The 17,752-nt window shown below is 44.9% G+C and overlaps 1 protein-coding gene and 1 long non-coding RNA gene across 3 annotated transcripts in view; one reads left to right on the top strand and one right to left on the bottom strand.

The window, feature by feature from the left end:
• Positions 1-17,752, top strand: part of LOC123378205 — a 145,898-nt gene that overhangs the window by 104,282 nt on the left and 23,864 nt on the right. The gene's annotated exons all lie outside the window — the stretch shown is intronic.
• Positions 10,125-17,151, bottom strand: CTLA4 (cytotoxic T-lymphocyte associated protein 4). Of its 2 annotated transcripts, XM_045031732.1 has the most exons (5): positions 17,060-17,151; positions 14,312-14,461; positions 12,652-13,002; positions 12,075-12,184; positions 10,125-11,057 (listed from the first exon to the last, which is right to left on the bottom strand). In XM_045031732.1, the coding sequence occupies exons 2-5, from the start codon at positions 14,367-14,369 to the stop codon at positions 10,962-10,964; spliced, it is 615 nt and encodes a 204-aa protein (XP_044887667.1). In that variant the 5' UTR covers positions 14,370-14,461; positions 17,060-17,151; the 3' UTR covers positions 10,125-10,961. The 2 variants fall into 2 exon arrangements, with proteins under 2 accessions (XP_044887667.1, XP_044887666.1); XM_045031731.1 differs by lacking the exon at positions 17,060-17,151 and having other exon boundaries at positions 14,312-14,767.

Below are 17,752 nucleotides of genomic sequence, written 5' to 3'. Positions count from 1 at the left end.
GAACGAAATGTGCAGCCTTTTACTTCTCTCACTGCTTTGGATCCAGCCTATGTAAGTAACAGCGGCAAGATTTTGCCATCAGAAGACTGTTGATGGCTTCTGTCCATTCCCTAGAGGACAGGTGTCCATATCTCAAACAGCAGCCTCACAACTGACATTTGCTGTTTCAGACTCAAGTACCCTCTCAGCAGCAGAGCAGGTCAGGAGTGAGGTGCGCTGGCAGTGAACATGGAGGAAGCTTGTGTTGCTGTTGTCTGTCTCATACTTCTGAGTACAGATGGGCTGCAGTCTCTGGGCCTGACACCCAACATCTCTTACAGCCCAGGAATAATTAATTGTTGGTACGGTTGTTAGTTTTGGTAGTGCCCACAAAATGTGCTAGGCGCTGTACAAATGTAACCTATGGGTTAATGTGTGTTATCAGTCCCATTCTGTTTCTATTCCCAGAGGATGAGAGTTTATTACAGCTCTGGTTAGGGAGTCTTGGCTCATTAGTTCAAACTGTAGCAACTCATACTTTTAACTCTGCTGATCTCCAGTTCAGTCTCCTGAGCGTTGGCTGAGATAGTGACTGGTGCACAAATGTGTTTCCATCCAGTCTTTCCATCCTGTTTGACGTCTCATTTATTTCCTGTAGGGCTTGAACTGTTTTCTAGTGACAGCAGTGGTGGCCCCCTAATGTTTGCTTGACCTTCTGACTTTGGTGCCTCTCCTGTCTTGAAGAAGGAAGCAGTAGTTGGGGGGCGGTGATGGGGGGATTCATTTGGCCATTAACATTTTCCCCTTGACTTGGCATTCTTAGAACTGGGCTGGTTCAGCGTTAGTATTTTAGCTTTACATGTGAGCTGGATATAAAAGATGTGGAAATGTCTCTCTCTTCACTGAGATTTTTTCCCCCCACATTTTGTGGAGTACAAAGAACTTCCTTCTGTCTAGGTATTTATCCCATGCTCGTCTGCACGATATCTGGGTTTGGTCTGGTTTGATACTTTGTTTTGTCTCCTTTGTTTTTAATACTCTCTCTGAAAGAACAGTGAGCTTGTTTTTGAAAGGAAGTGGCTAGTCAATAGCCATTTGAGTTTTCTCAAGCTCTCCCGCCTCTGCTGTAATACCAAAGAGCTGATATTCACTGAAATTGACTTTGGAAGCAGACTGTAATTTTATTCAATCAGTTTCGTCCAAGCTTTTGAAATGCAGCGTTCTCCGCTCTGTTGAAGCTTCTGGGGTTGTAAAGTGCTGCGAGTTAATCTTACTATTTGTGAGGAATAAGACTCTCTCTGCCTTTTGGTGGCCGGCACAGGAGTGGGAATCTAAACTCTCCTCTTTATCCACATGGCACATCTCTTGCTGTCTAGTCAGCTCTCCCTGCGTAGCACAACCCCCGCAGTGGTATTATCAGAAGAGGTAGGTTCTGTGTACAAAGAGAAAGCACAGCTAGCCTTGAAAAGAACTGTCATGCAGCTCAGTGAGCAGACTGGAGCCTGTGGTGTTTCTGGAAGGTAGTGTTGTATTATCTCCTAATGTGGTGTTTGTTGGTTAAGTACACAGCAAGGATGACCTGTTCAGTGCGGGTCAGGGTTCCGTTATATACACTGGAGCCTGTAACTCTCCAGAAAAATGGACGTTTGCATCAATATTGTTCCCTAAAGTACAGTAAAGTCCCTAATATAAACCTTGGGACTGCAGATACTTTTTAAATGTAAGAGTTCCGGCAAGGGGAGGAGAGCCCCTGAGCGGAATTGCAGCCTTACTAGAGTAAGTGCAGCTGATGCTGCGCCATCCCCTGTATAAACCCAGCCTTGCCCATTGTGTGAAGCTCTTTTAGTTATTTCTGCCTACGTGTAAAGCGAGGGCCGGAGCCTGTCCAGGCTTGACTGGCTGCACACCTGAGAGGAGAGGGTGTAAGGTGAGGACTCCGCAAAGACACTCTCTGTGGCTTCGGAGTGAGACGCCTGAGTGTTGGGGCTTACACATGCCGGGCCTGGGCACCAACGGAAATATTAGCCCCGCAACAGAGATCCCGAGGGGGAAGGGCCTCTCTGCTGCACCCACTGTGTTAGAGGCTGTCGCAATGGTAGCTCATTTTACTGTTACTTCATTCCTCCACCCTCATTCGCATGTTTCTTCCTCCTTTGCATTTCATCACAAACCTAGACGTGTGAATTACTTGCTTGTACAGCCCCTAGCACAACAGAGCCCCAGTCTGTGACTGCAAGACTTTCCGAAAACCACCTCCCTTATAGGTGTCCCAAGATAGATGCCCAACACCATGAATCCAGAAATCTTGGCCACAGTGTGCGTCCATGCACACACACCACGTTCTCAGCATGGCTCTCAGTCCCCTGGTGAGTTGTCATCAGTGGAGATCAAACCCCAGAACTCTGGATCCAAAAGCTTGAGCCTCCACCACCCAATGTGTTAGCTCAAAGCCATTAGCTCACTCATCAGGCCCAGCCACTGGAAGGAGACAAAGCACCACACTGTGTAAGTGGGGCTTATAAAAGAGCCTTACTGCTAAATAGCTACAACCAACAAACCCGTGACTTGGACGTTACCATGTGACTCTGAAAAGTGAGGAAAAGACTGAAAACTATTATAGCCAAAGGCAAAGCCCCCACTGGCGTGATACAAAAGAAATTTTCTGCCTTTAGTGGTATGAGCCCCTATATGACAAATACCAGTCGCATAAACCTTTTCAGAGGAAAGATCTTTCTTCTCTGTAGAAACAGAGTGCAAACAAAAACTTCCATGACTCTTTCCTTGTTTGTCAGTATCACACTTTCAGAATACAAACATTCACATTCTGCCTTCCTAAAACTCAGGTTAGTCAACCCATAAACAAAGTAGTATCTAACTTCCCTGAATCTTGAAATAGTCCGTTTTTCCTCTCATAAAAGAATTATTGCCTAAGGGAGGTGTCTTGCTAACATTTCAGGGTGTTTGACAAACAGTTCATCTTATCGATGTGTCAAGATAGATAAATATATACCTCAACGAACAATCAGTACAGGTCTTTGCCTTAACAGTATAATCTTGCCAACAGCATACCCCTCTGGGCCGGGCCGGCTCCAGGGGTTTTGCCACCCCAAGTGGCGGGGGGAAAAAAAAAGCCGCAATCGGCCGCAGCTCCACCGCACCGCTTTCTTCTTCGGCAGCAATTAGGTCGCAGGTCCTTCCCTCTGAGAGGGACTGAGGGACCTGCCGCTGAATTGCCACCAAAGAGCCCAATGTGACGCCCCTTCCCTTTGGCTGTCCCAAGCACCTGCTTGCTGTGCTGGTGCCTGGAGCCGGCCCTGCCTCTGGAAATCTCAAAGTGCATTAAATGCATTAAACCTCACACCGTTTCTGTGACATGGGCAAGTGACTAATATAGAGATCACGTCAGCCACCACTGAAAGTAGCAGCTGTTTAATGGTGCACAGCAACACTAAACAAATTAGGACAGGAACTGAAGAATAACATGTCCAGCTGAAACCTCAGGTTAACTTACAGCTGGTGAGCAACATGACTTGGTTTGAAATTCAGCCAGGACGTTTGGTTTAACATCCCTCAATTATGAGAGAGGGCCTTGGTGTCTTTAATTGACCACAAAAGATCAGTTTTACATCTCAGTCGTAACTCCTGAAAATAACATTTCAGCAAAAAATAGAGACTTTTATAGCAAGTAGGGTGAAACTAGACAGCATTTCATTTATCAGCCAACGTGCAGTTCCTACGTCAAGACAAATGAAATGCATTGTATTTAAGGGGACTGATTTATGGAGCTGTAATTCTAACGAGATTCTGCAGATGTACCTGTCATAAAACATGGGCTCAGAGCTTGATAAGTTGTGTACTCACCAGAACCACTCAATACATAGCTGCATTTTGAAGGCAGAGCTATTTTTCATTGTATATAACTAATCCACCTGAATCCAATCTCTCAGCCCTGCCTGCTTCCCTTGTTTCCCATGGTTTCTGCTGCTGCTTCTCTGATGTAGCTGTGGGAGTAACTTTCAGGCCATGTCTACACTGCCACCTACGCCAGCAAAACTTACGTCGCTCAGGGGTGTGGACCCCTGAGTGACCTAAGTTTTGCAGGCATAAGTGGCAATGTGCGCAGTGCCATGTTGGTGGGAGAGATTCTCTCGCCAACACAGCTCCCACGGCTTGTTGAGGTGGTTTTGTCGACAGGAGAGCTCTCTTCCATCAGCACAGAACGGTTATACATGCAATCTTACAGCGGCGCAGCTGCATCAGTACAGTTGTGCTGCAGTAAGCTAGCTAGTGTAGACATGGCTTCAGCAAAACGCCAAAGCAATAGAGAGCCTCATACTTTGTGGAAGTGAAGTCCCTCCTGTTCATGTAATGGAGTGAGCTTTTGTGATTTATTCTGGGGCCTCACACAACAAAACTGGCTTGATATGGGTTGTTGTATTTACCTGCAGTAATCCAAGTCCTTGGCTGCAGTAAAATGACAGATATTGAGAAAAAGAGTCTCAATTTAACCTGTAATCAGAAACACCCATACCGAAAGCTCTGGACACCTAAGAATGAATTAGATTAGATTTAGTCACATAATGGTGACCACCTAGCAGCATCAAACAAGTGACATACAAGAAAAACTTAACTAAATCAGCCAATATATCAAAGCAATAAATCTCATCCCCAGAATACGTCCCTCAAAGATTTCTTCCCCCCCCCAAAAAAAACTACTCAAAAATTTCCCTTCCAGTTCTAAACAGGTTTTTGTCCAAAAACTCATTTACCGTGGCCAAAACTTTTTGTGGGAACACACCTATTGCGATTAAACTTTAGTCAGGAAAAGTTTCTCAGGTCTAGCATGGAATTGCTGCACACAAGAGATGCCAGAAATAGGCTGTTTGCTAGGGTACTCACCAGGTAGCAGGGAGCTCCAGGTTCAAGACCCTGATTCTGGTTTTTGGTTGGTTGTTGAGGAAAACTGTGTAAAGGTCTTGATTTCATCCCAGTGCAGAATGGACACATTTTTGAAATCTCAAAATTTTTTGACAGGACAGGAAAACCATTTCCCACCCAGCTCTGCTCCTAACAATCCCATGTACAAGTTGGACAGGAAGGGAGACAGAATGGCACTCTGGAGCACCTCACACATGAGGCCTGTGGGAAGAGAAGCAATTACCCACAACTACCCAGTGTAATTTCCGACTCCAGTTCAGGAAAGCATTAAGCAAATGCCTTCTTTCTGAATCAGAGCATCTGACAGAGACAAAATAAGCAACTTTGTCCACTCACTTCAAGATCCACAGACAGGACCACAACACCTCATGATCAATGGCAGCAAAGCTGTTGATTACATTCACCAATATCAGTGCGGAAGCCTGGTCTTAATTCCTCATTGCTAAATGGCAAAAATAGAGTAAACAGGATGGAAGTGAAGCGGGAAATTACAATATGAATGATTCCATGACTGTGAAGGATTTTCAAAGTGGAGGGAAAAGAGAGCTCCACAATTCCAGCACTGGTGTTGTGACACCAGATCACATTTGCCTTGGGGCGGAATGTGTCCATTTCTAAATGTAATTAGTTGATATTATATTAGAGAGATTAAGAGCGAGAATAGCCCCAAAATATCCCACCTGAATAAGCCAGTACTTCAAAGTAAAGGAAACTAATCATAGAATATGATATGATGAATTGATTTGAAAGTGTTGTAAAGGAAAGGAAAATATTATAGTTCACAGAGCAGAGTCATCTTTTCAACAGAATAAAGAGACAGAATTCTCTTATACCCTGTGGGCAATCATTTATAACACCTACCCAAAGCTTGACTATGAAACCAGCTTATTCTGCGGAGAAGTGCTGATGTGAACAGCTTTCCTGCATGTAAAACGTGAAATCAGCAGGTTATGATTGCTATTAAATGTTTCCAGAGTGTCACTTACCAGAAGGATTTGATAACTTATACAGAAATGAATTGTTTTTCTTTCCTATCTTGTTTAAGTGCTGCTAAGATACCACATTTGGACAGCTTCAAATGTGAAACTATGGGGTTCCCCCACCCCACCCCCCCGCAATGTTATCTGTAATTATTGTGCAATTTATTTCAAGTCTCTCTGATCGGATGTATTTTTATTTTACAAATACATTTTTTGTGTGTTTCCATAACACACACTGAAAGTATTTTTGTCATTGGAGTAGGGACTTATAATGAAGCAGACATTTTATTGTGTTTATTTCACTTTAAACAAAGGAGAGGTGCCAATGGCAGAATCCAGGGGCCCTGACAAATAGTTAAGAACATAGTCCAGGATTAGAAGCAATAGTCTCAGATGAGCGGATGATCCCACCCATCTAACTTAAAAAACAACCCATCACAAATCTAACCATCATGGCTTCCTCAGAAACCCCACACTCCCAGCCTTCCCCAGCACCCATATAATAGAGAGGGCTTTTCTGTCTGCCTAAAGGCCAACAGCAATCAGCTTTGTAAAGAAAAGTCTCACAATGAAGTCTTTGCAGCCCTAAGTGCCCTGCAATGGCAGTGCAAAGTGCAACGGTAAGTACAAATCGCCAGGGTAGAGACTGTGACTTGCCCATTCTGAAAGAGAGAATTTTCCAAAGAACCAACCCCGCTTCACACACCCGGTATAATGCATCTCCACCTGGGGGTTTGCACTGGGGCAAAAATCCTTCCTACAGGGCAACCCCGAGGAAGAGTTCTAAAAGAAGGGTTGGGAACTGTCTAAAACGTAGGAAGCGGCGAATAAATGGGAAGCAAAGGGAGAATGATTCCATAAAGAGGAGAATAAACACACTGTTGTTCCGCTGCAGAGCAATAGCAGGCCAGTTTCCATCTGGTGGTAGAGAAATCAGAAACATAGATGTTCCTAGTGCAACTTGTTTTTATTCACATCAGTCCTTGGAGAGAAAGGACATGCAGGCAGTCTCCTATTTCAGAGCTCTTAGCTCAAACACCAGTACCCTGTTCCCAGGGGGTATCTCTGCCACAAGCACTGACCCTAGTTAGAAAGATTCCTCGCCCCCCCCCACCAGAAAAGGAAAAAGGGTCCTGCATTGCTAAACCAACAGCAGCAGCATCTCTAAATCCTGCCCCACCTCGCTGCACCACAGGACCACATCAGTGTTGCCCACTCTCATGATGTTATCATGGGTGTTGTGATATTTGGTGTTTTTTGTAAAGCCCCAGCTGCCAGAGTCATGTGATTATGTAAAAACCTCAGCTTTCAGCTGGAAAAAAACCCAAAGTTTTGAGCCCTTCATGGAGAAATGCTTGAAAATGTGATTCATAAAGACTCAAACTCCAAAAATCAAACAAAACCAACATGTATTGTTCTTAAGCCAATCTCATCATTTTGGGGAGGCCTCACTCTTGATTTCTCACTACTGGGACATGACGATACTGCTTCCTTACCACTGACGGATTTGCCCAGCTGTGCAATTACACAGAGCTGTAAACACTGTAGCACCACACACCAAAAAAATAATGTTAATTATTTGTGGAGACAGTCTTAAAAAGAGCTAGTCAATAAGAAAAACAACCATTCATCAATACGTTATTTGCCATTCGACAGAATGGACTGTTCGGCTCATACATTTTGTAGCTAGTCAATAAGAAAATGTTTATTAGTTCCATTTGTTTTTATTGGAGATCAATTTAAAAAAAAATCCAGCTAAGTACTAGGTGACATCTGGTTTGCAGGAAGATTTGCATGTGTATGATTATTGATATAAATTGAGGGGCAGACTTTATCCAAGCTCTTTAATCTTAGTAGTTGACTGTTTTTGTTCTACTTTTCGGTATACAGTACCTATACTGAGAAACCTCTCTGTCTTGTCACGCTTTCTACAAGCATCTTCCCCACAGCTGTTCCTGCTATCTGGGGGGCGGAAAGAGGTGATAACGTTTGGCGCATCAGCAGGGCCCTAGGCGAAACTTCCACCTTGTACCCTCCCGCCTCGTGCCCCCTTACGTGCTGCAGGCGGCCCTCCCCGTGCTCCTCTGCCCCAGTTCCCTCTGCCTAAATGCCGGCGGCGACCAGGGCAGCCAAAGATCCGGCCGCCGCGGTCGCTGCCGAAGAAAATGGCGCCCCCCCCAAATCCTAGCGCCCTAGGCAACCGCCTAAGTTGCCTAAATGGTTGTACCGGCCCTGCGAATCAGTTGTGTCATGTGGAAGAAGCAGAGATGTCATGTATGAATGTTTCACTCATGGGCAAAAAATGGACTGGCCCAAATTTACTGTAGTGAAATAAAGAATTGCTTTTTCAAATTAGCAACCAGGAAAGAACTATGGAGGAAGAAACTGAGACTGTCTTGATCAAAAATAACTACAAAACCATGGAGGAAACCCATTAAGACATGGCACTTTGTGTGTGTATGGTTGAGATATGTGACTGTGAAAAGAGAAAAGCTTCTCTATTTAAAAAGTTAAAAAAGAAAAGCATAATCAAATGCAGAGAGAACCTATCATTGCCCACTTATTTGGAGCTAGCTGCTAGTTCACACCATACTGAAAACTCCTGGCCTAGAATACAGTACTCTACCCAGACTTCTACCTGCTACCTCAAGCTTTATAAGAGATGTCCTGACATTACTCCTTTCCGCCATCTTTACCCATAATTCCTCAACCAAAACAATTAAAATCTTCCACAGAACTACTTACCCCTGTAAATTCACATGTGCAGTGAACAGCCCAAGTAATTCATCACCCTTTCTCTTTAATGTAGAAAGATACTGTTGCACAGCCTCAAATGTTGAGCTGACCAGCCACGTTCTGCTTGTTCATCAGATAGCCAGGGACAGGGGGAGAGGGGCTGTGGCTTCACCTTAGGGTTGATGCAAGCCACCACAGGTTAGAGCAGTCTTCACGCTGGCCTAAGTTAGGTAAGGAAAACAGCTGGCCTCTCTCTTGAGTTGCACCGAACCTCTGCCAGGTTTGAGGCTGATCGTTTAAAAATGGCTGCAGAGGTGGGGACAGGACAATCAGATAAGAGCACATAAGAAAAGTGGAAGCTACACTGTAGTGCATGCTGGGATCAGTGGTGCAGATAATAATCATATGGGTTGCTCCCTCACCGACTCTGCTTCTCAAATAAGCCAATGCGTCAAATCAGTTTGTGGAACAGTGCAGAGGTGGAGGTCCTGTAGGCAAGACAATGCATATCACTGGAATAGAGATTCCCTATGGACTGGGCTTTGCACTTTTCAGAGAGGGCTACTGTACCTACCGTATAGAGACAGACATAGATAATCTTAAGTCTGGGTGTTATACTGTATTCATCACTCTGGTATCTGATATAAACTAAATGTAGATTATTGCAAATAAAACCTGAATTGAAATACCATTTTCTTCTTTGTTACTGTATCAGCTGATTTTGGTCCATTTAATTGTCTGCTTGAAAATTTGCAAGAGCAGACCCAGCTTAAAGTACTGATGATCATTTGTGTACATAATGTGCAGCTCAGCTGCTGTAACAGGAAAGATCATAGTATGGTAACATCAGCAGGAATGATTTAAATACTGGCGTGCAAGTAGAAAATACTGCTGTTGATGTCCTGAGCTGCTCAACGGGAGATTGCCACTTCTCTTTCCCACACTGGTGATTATTCATGTGATATGTTTAGAGCATGTGATATGAGGGTGACTATCTTAACCAAAGGGATCAGAGTGGAGAACTTTGCCCTAAAAAATATCCCATGATTGAGAGAGAGCTTTTTTCAGAGATGGAAAAAGGAAATATGTTCTGGAACTGGGACCAGCTTTTTGTATTGAGATCTACAACACATGCCATTAAAATCCTTACAATCACCTGCTGCACGTAATTTATTGAAAATTGCCTGTGACTTTAAGTAAAGCCATGGTAACATTAGTTAGGAAAACGGACCATTGGACAGATTTTAATGGTGAGCACTGAATACTTGAAGGAGGAAATCTGAAAAGAGACATGTTCGCGAGCATGCGGGCAATGCCCATGTGTGGGCACCAAAGTGTAAAAACACAGAGTTGGAAGGTAATGGGTTCCTTTGGCATTACTGCTTTCTAACATGTAGCCACTTCCTGTTTCTTCTGAGAATCATGAATGAAAAATTAACTTGACTTCAGGAAAAGCCTTAAGGTTTTTATTGAACTGTACATAACTAATAAACAAACTTATACACTTTTTTCATTTTCATGGAAAATAGTCTCTTTAAATGCAGCGCCAGACTTTCTGCCGTTTGGATTGATGCTAATTTAGCATTTCGTAAAAAGCAAGACTCCAACAGAGCTGGAGCATTCTCACAGCAATAGGCTAATAAGGCTCCTACTGTGAGACCTTTTCTTTCTAGTAGTTCCACCCAGTGCTAGCTCAAATGCCATCCGTGTTAACTCCTGCACAGCATTGCTGTGACAATGGCAGAAAAGTTGCTGAGATCAGCTCTTCACAGCAGCAGTGTCATCGCCAGCCTCGGCTGGTGCTTCCATGGGAATGCTAAGCGCTAACACAAGAAATGGCACCAAATGCACAGCGCTACATGGAAACACATCAACACTCCTTTATATATGAATGTATCTCAGTTTCACAAATACCGGTACCTATGTTTAACTTTGCGATGACACACAAGCCTCTGCCTTAATAGTGTTTGATTTCAATTGGTCAACACATATGCTGAAGTTTGACAGCAAGACATTTGACTGCAACAGTAATAGCTCTTAATGCTACATATAGGCTACATGATGGTACAATATAACTCTCAGAATCAATGACCAAAAGGTAGCCATATTTGTGTGACAGGCGTATCCTTGAAATATTAATGCATAACCTTCTCATTAATCTATTCTATTCCAAACTGTAGACATGCTGGAGAAATCACAGGGTATGTTCTTTTCTCCCCCTCCACCTTTTATATTAGGAAATTTGATTTTATTTGTTTAAATTAGAAAGTCAAATAAGTAGAATCTCCATCACAGCTGGAAAATTGCCCTGTGCTGTTTTCTTGTGCTTCAGCGAATGACAATGTGATACGGCTTAACTTTCTTCTCTTCCTCTGAAGTCATTTTCACATAGAGCCCAGTAGTGAGATACTTCCTCTTCCGAATCTATAAAACACGTGAAGAAAATAAGATAAATCCAATGTCAGACTTGACAACAAAGACAGACTGTTAATCAGTGACTGTCGTGTTCTGAAGAACAGTGATAAGCAAAATTTGTTGGCTTGTCCACATTGTTGGGGTGAAGGGGGAGGTGAATCTGTTCTAGTCACCTTCCCTTAACTCTGTCTCTCTGGTAGGATGAGATGATTATGCACTTGTCAGTGGAAGGAAGAGCAGCCATCATAGAGGAGCTTTAGGAAACAGTAGCCAAACCCTTCCTGAATTAGCACTAAAGAGGTGTTCAAGCTACAACATTCAGTTCTGTACCAAAATTGTAGGTGTTCAGATCTAGGCGTTTGATGTGGCTCAAAAAGCCAGGAACTAGTTGAAAAGGATGGATTTGGATCTGAGTGCCCAGTAGTTCGGGGTGTTTGGATCTGAGGTTTGGGTTCCGGTCCATTTCTAACTGACAGTACACACCCCTTTCACCAGCTGAGAGACAGGGAAGGCCGGGGCTCTGTCCCTCCATTGCCTTCAGTTTGTGTGGCCATTTACACCTGGGGAAAGTAGGTGTAACATACTGCCAGGTCAAAGTTCTCTATTCTCATCCCTGGTCACATTTTACATTCACTTTGCACAGAGGTGAATGAGGACACAGTGGCTGAGTCAGTGATGTGGAATGGATACATATGAAGACTGATATTGTCTTAGATCCCAGTAATGGTTGGTGCCTTCTGCTCAGGATTCCAGTGCAGTCAGGTTAGTGCAGAAACTAACCTGAACCATAGGTCAGATTCACCCATATGATCTGGCTGCTTTCTGCCACTCTAACAGCACAAAGCAGCCATAAACAGGCTTAAAAGCGAGGTCTGTGGCTGCTTTTCAGCACTGGAACAACAAAAAGGAACCAGAGCATTTCAGTGAGTTTGTCCCTACCTTTTTTTTCCTATGATCATGTCTTTCATTCTGCCATATTTATGCAATAAAGTGTAAATTGTCTGATGCTGTAGCTATGGCACTTACCGCTTTGCTCAGGACACAGGCTGAGATGAAGATACTGTAAATAAACAATCCTGAAGCAGCTGCTCCCAATATCCAGAGATACAGGTCAGTGTCTGGGCAGGGCTCTGGATCTGAAATACATCAGGTTAAATGTGACATTGGTAAGGAAGCTGTCACAATTCATTAACCTTTTTGGGCACTGCACCTCTCTGTAACAGAATTCACCAAAATGTTAACAGAGCCAAATCTTCCAATCCATACCCTCTCAAAAATCCCATTGACCTTAATGGGAGTTTGACCTGGGGAATGACTGCATGATTGGCCCTCTCTAGTTATGTCCTTATATGCGCGCACGCACACACACACACAAAATAGGGGGCATTGCTCTTACAGCCCAGATATGCCCTGATCATTGAATGCATCACGTCTGCCTTAGCGCTACAGGTGGTTCTTAAAGAGATAAGAGCAAATAATGGTTCTCAAAGTTGGAAACTGATTTTAACTCTGACCCCTTGTTTAGACTCTATTAAGAGAAAATAGCAGCTCACTAAACCATATCTCAGAGAACAGTGTAGTATAGTCAGGGTGCTTTGCTCACCAGTGACAAAGAGCTGTGTTCCCTTGCCGGTGTTCATAAAATATGGTGGTGGGTACAGTCGCTCCATCTTGCAGATGTATAGACCAGCGTCAGTAGCGTTCAGCCCCATGAGAGTGAGGGTCACATTGTTTTGGCTGGGGCTGACATGACACTCAATGGTCTTTTCCACAATGAACATCTGGTACTCAGTTGTGTAGGTTGAAGCACAGATCTCGGTGTACTCCTTGCCTGTCTGTTTAAGCAGGGTCACTCGGATTTCCTCTGCATTCCCAATGTGCTTATATTCACACACCAGATTGGCAACTCCTTGCCTGTTGGCCAACACCGCTGCTGGCTGGGTCACTTTGAGAGCTGTGATCAAAGGCAGAGCATGATGATCAATTAACACATTAAAGAAATGTGCTTCAATAATATGTAAGCTCTTACTTAAAACCTATAAAAGCGAGGAAAGAGATTCCACCCTGAAGATCCTTCATCCCTGGACACAAACTGTGTGGGTCCTTTTGGAAGAGAGATGAGATTTCCTTTCACTCCCAGTTCATAGACTTTTTTTCAACACCTGCATTAATGTACTAAAAATCCTGAAGAAGGAATTCTGCAGTTTCTGAACACCCATTGTGATAGATGACTTGGAGCTCTCTGCTGTTTCAGTCTTTAAATAGATATGATATGGACCCACATAATGGATCATGTATACTGCAGGTTTCCTTCTTTAAATAAAGCATTTTTAATATATCAGAAGGCACGAAAGGGACTTCAAATACTAAAACTTTACGCATTATATGTTAAAATTGATTGGGGAGTGTGGAAATTTAAACCAAATTGTCTAAAAAGTAGAAATAAACTCCTAGGCTGATACATTTTGACCAGGAACACACTTGATCATTAGGGTTAACAATAGAGCTGATCAGAATCCTATTTTGCAAACATTTTCCAATTTGTTTCATCTGGGGCCGGGGAGGAAGAAGAGTTGCCCACATGTCTTTTCTTTGAAACCTTTTAATCAACTCTACTTGCCGCTGGAGTTACATTGAACAAATTCTGATAAACCACAGCAAACATTTGAAATAAAAATCACAAGTTAAAAAAAAATCGGCTACACACATCGATAGCTTTACAGGTTGCAATGTACCACGGCTATTCATAGTTCTGTCGTTTTCACTTTCTATATGGCAGTCAATGGATTTTGCGTGAGTAAGAACTGCAGAGACTGACCTGTTACCATGAGCTGGATTCAAGTTTGGATTATTCCCTGCCAGGGGAGGGTTTATTTTGTCTGTGGCTGGCAGTGCAAGAGAGGGGAAAACCAGAAGCTCTTTGTCCAGTCAACTTCTATCTCTACAGTAACAATTTCATGCAGAGGATCTGATTTTAAAAGAAGCCCAACTCTTTATATATTCCTGATCTAAACAGGAGTCTTTCCTAGCACCTCTGGTAACTCTACTGCTCTGGAATCTTTGCCTGTTTTCCCAGAAAAATTGCAGTGCGTTGCATTGGACTTGTCCACCTAGAATCCCTAGACTTTCCCAGCCTGTGCTCTTCAGAGACCCAGCCTCAGATATGTCCTCTCCTTGCTACACTGAATAACTGTCCTGCAAAGGGGCGAAACTGAGAAAATGTAAACACCCCCAGACACCTTCGGTCTCCTTGATCTACCCACCTTTGGCGATGCCAGTGGCTGTGCTGAGGAAGCCAATGGTGATCAATAGCGTGAGCATTCCAGCGAAGAGACAGACGTTAGAAAGTTGAAGTTGCCTGTTGCCTTCTAACGCCAAGTCCAGATGGAATTAAATCAGATTTATAATCAGAACTGCAGGGAAAAGGGCAAGACCTTTCAGGATACTGAACCTCGAAATGTTTGAACCCACACAGATTCAGTGTGTGTATATATAGCTTTGATCCCAAATACATACACTCTGTACCCGAAAGTGCATGAGACTTTGTTTTGGTTTTACAAGAAGGGAAGTAGTGGGTTTGATTAATACGTGCAGAGTTAACCTCAAACAGCTATGAACAAAACAACGATTCAGCAAATGGAAAATGTATTCAATCTGAAATCTGTCATGCGTTATACTTTAAGAATTGGGGGAGGAAAGATAATGAAAGACCAGTTCAGCCCCTTTGGCAATGCAGAGTTGAAGTATGCAAAGTTCCTGAAATCACCAGGTATTTCCTTTTAAGAAAAAAATACCTTTTAAGGACATACCTTTTCAAAGTATCTACATGTTTAAGGTTGTGTAAGCATTGAAAATCATCTTCTGTTTTTATGTGAGAGTCTGTCAGGTCCATGGAAAAGTCATTGTGGATCATTGGCAAAAGAGGTTTTAAAGTACTGTAAGTATGTATCTACATAATAGGCCATTACTTTTTCTTTTTTCTTCACCCTATTAAGCTCTTATATAATAAGCCTAAAGGTATATGAATGGACCACCACAGATTCAAAATGCCCATGAATTGGTCTATGAACTAGAAAAAAATGATGAAAAATACTGTAATTTTTTATTAAGATGATAGACTACAGCAACTCCAAAGAAGTGCTAACAGTTGGGTAAATATTTTATTTTAAAATAATATGAATATCGATATTGGCATAGTTACACAATGGACATTTACTACTGTGTAATTTAGGTGTGATGCCCATATAGCAATAATGATGGCATGAAGAGAGTCATAATTTGCTCTTACCCATGAGCACTCAGTAAATAAAAATAGTGTATAGTAACTCAAAGTTGTGTGAAAATAACTGGTTGGGCCTATATCACACTGTTGGTTGGACAAATTAAAATCAATTTGCAAATAAATTCTCTCATACCATCAAGTACCATGGTATAAATGAGCTTTTAGAGGTGAATTCCTGGCCTATTCTTGACCCCGACTTATCCAGAGTAAAGATAGAGTTAGGAACAGCATCCGTACCTTGGATTTCGCATGCAGTTAAGTGAATGATGCCTTTTAGTCCTCGTCAACCATAATTAAATCTGCTGGTGGCTGATGGGGACTGCATATTGAGAATGCAATTAACTGATAAGCTTTTGGGGGAAATGCATTACAAAACTCAATGCTCATTGCCCCAGGCACCTGTTGTCACTTGGTACCTTACTACAGTTAAGATGGGAGATACCATGGGTACAGCTGTTGCTCTGGGGAAATATTCTGTTAATGATGCCAGCTCTGCTACCATACTGTTTCTTTTCTGAGCGTGCCTTTTTGGAAGAAGAACACACACTTGTCTCTGTTCTCTGCTCAGAAGCCTTATGCGGGAACGACTGTGGTTCCATCTAAGTAAGACTAGATGTGGGTCCCTGTGGAGACAGCTCCTCTCTTCATTGGCAGGAACTGATTGAGAGTAGCACAAAACTGTCCTCTCCAGTGGTAGCCTGCTTTTGCCAGCCTGGGAAAGAAGGGCCCAACATGACCTTCAATCCTGAGTCAGAGGACGCTGGTGCTAGACTGATGGACCAGTTGGTTTGAGCTGATGAGCCCCATACAGACCTGTCTACACTGTAATAACACATCTACAGCTGGCCTGCATCAGCTGACTCAGGCTTACAGGGCTCGGGCTGTGTAAACATCTAGGCTCGGGCTGGAGCCTGGGCTCTGGGATCCTTCCCGGTCGCGTAGTCACAGAACTTGGGCTCCAACCCAAGCCCAAACGTCTACACTGCAGTTTTATAGCCCCACAGTCCAAGCCCCAGTCAGCTAAACCCAGGCCAGCTGTAGGTGTTTTATCACAGTGTAGACTTACCCCTAAGGGTCTAGGGCTGGTCCATCCACCCCCTTTGTACCACAGAAACTCCTTACACCACGTCCCCTGATCCAGGCTGTGCTAATCCATCAGCCCCCTGTACCTAGCACCACAGTTTCCTCCAATATTATCTCTTTACTGCCACATGTTTTTATGACCACCTGTAAACGTCCGCTGTTGGGGTACGCCCCTTTCTGGGGCGGCTGGGAGTCAGGCTGCCTCACTACACGAGTCGGGTGAGCTGGCGAATTAGTCTGGTGAGGCAGGAAACAGCCAGGAGCTCAGGCCCTCAGGCAGGGGCTGAGCAAAAGTTTAGTATTCAAGCCCCGGCCCTAGGTCAGGGCAAGGCACCAAACAACAATTCGGGGCTCAGACCCTCAGGCAGGGGCTGAGCAAACAGTTCAGTAGTTTAAGAAGCCCAGGCTCCTGGGCCTGAGCGTGGGGGCGAGGGGGAGACGGCCACCCGTGAGTGGGGTGGCAGGGGGGACGCAGGCCCACCCACTCCTCTGCGTCCCAGCCCGGGGCCCTAACAGCGGCAGGCAGCCTGTTGCTGTGTCAGTGGGGATCCTGGCCGCGACACACCGACATTGGCTCTGGGTGTGCTGCAGCCAGACTAGGGTCGGCTGCCCCCGGGCTACTTCCAACTTCCCCCTCTACTGGTACCTGTGTCTCAGCGGCGGCGTCCACAGCATCCCACACCATGGGCTCCTCGGGATACTGAGCGAGGGGTAAACTGGGCAGCTCCTCGGGGTCCCTTTGTACCGGTCGGCTTAGGGGCTTTTCCAGCATCTGGTCGGCGTCCAGTCTCCGCGGGTATGGCCAGTCCTCGGGTCGGTCGCAGGCGGCAGGAGTCTCCCCAGCGGGAGCTAGGGCACCACCGTCTGGCCCAGGGGTCGGCAACCGGTGGCTCGCGGCTCGCCAGGGTAAGCACCCTGGCGGGCCGGCCCGGTTTGTTTATCTGCCGCGTCGGCAAGTTCGGCCGATCGCGGCTCCCACTGGCCGCGGTTCGCGGTCCCAGGCCAATGCGGGAGGCAGGAAGCGGCGTGAGCCGAGGGATGTTCTGGCCGCAGCTTCCTGCCTCCCGCATTGGCCTGGGACCGCGAACCGCGGCCAGTGGGAGCCGCGATCGGCTGAACTTGCCGACGCGGCAGATAAACAAACCGGGCCGGCCCGCCAGGGTGCTTACCCTGGCGAGCCGCGAGCCACCGGTTGCCGACCCCTGGTCTGGCCTCTCTGGCGGCCAGGCCGCTTCTGAGCCCTGGGGCTGGGCTTTTATACTTCCTGTCTTGCGCCTTGACCTCTGGGGGGCGGGCACTTTGGCATCCATAAGGGCTCGTCCCTCTCTGGGGCGCCTGG

This window comes from Mauremys mutica, chromosome 10 (assembly GCF_020497125.1).
Source record: "Mauremys mutica isolate MM-2020 ecotype Southern chromosome 10, ASM2049712v1, whole genome shotgun sequence".
In the NCBI taxonomy this organism is placed as follows: domain Eukaryota; kingdom Metazoa; phylum Chordata; order Testudines; family Geoemydidae; genus Mauremys; species Mauremys mutica.
Note: the sequence above shows the minus strand (reverse complement) of the source record. Positions and strands in the feature narration are given on the sequence as shown.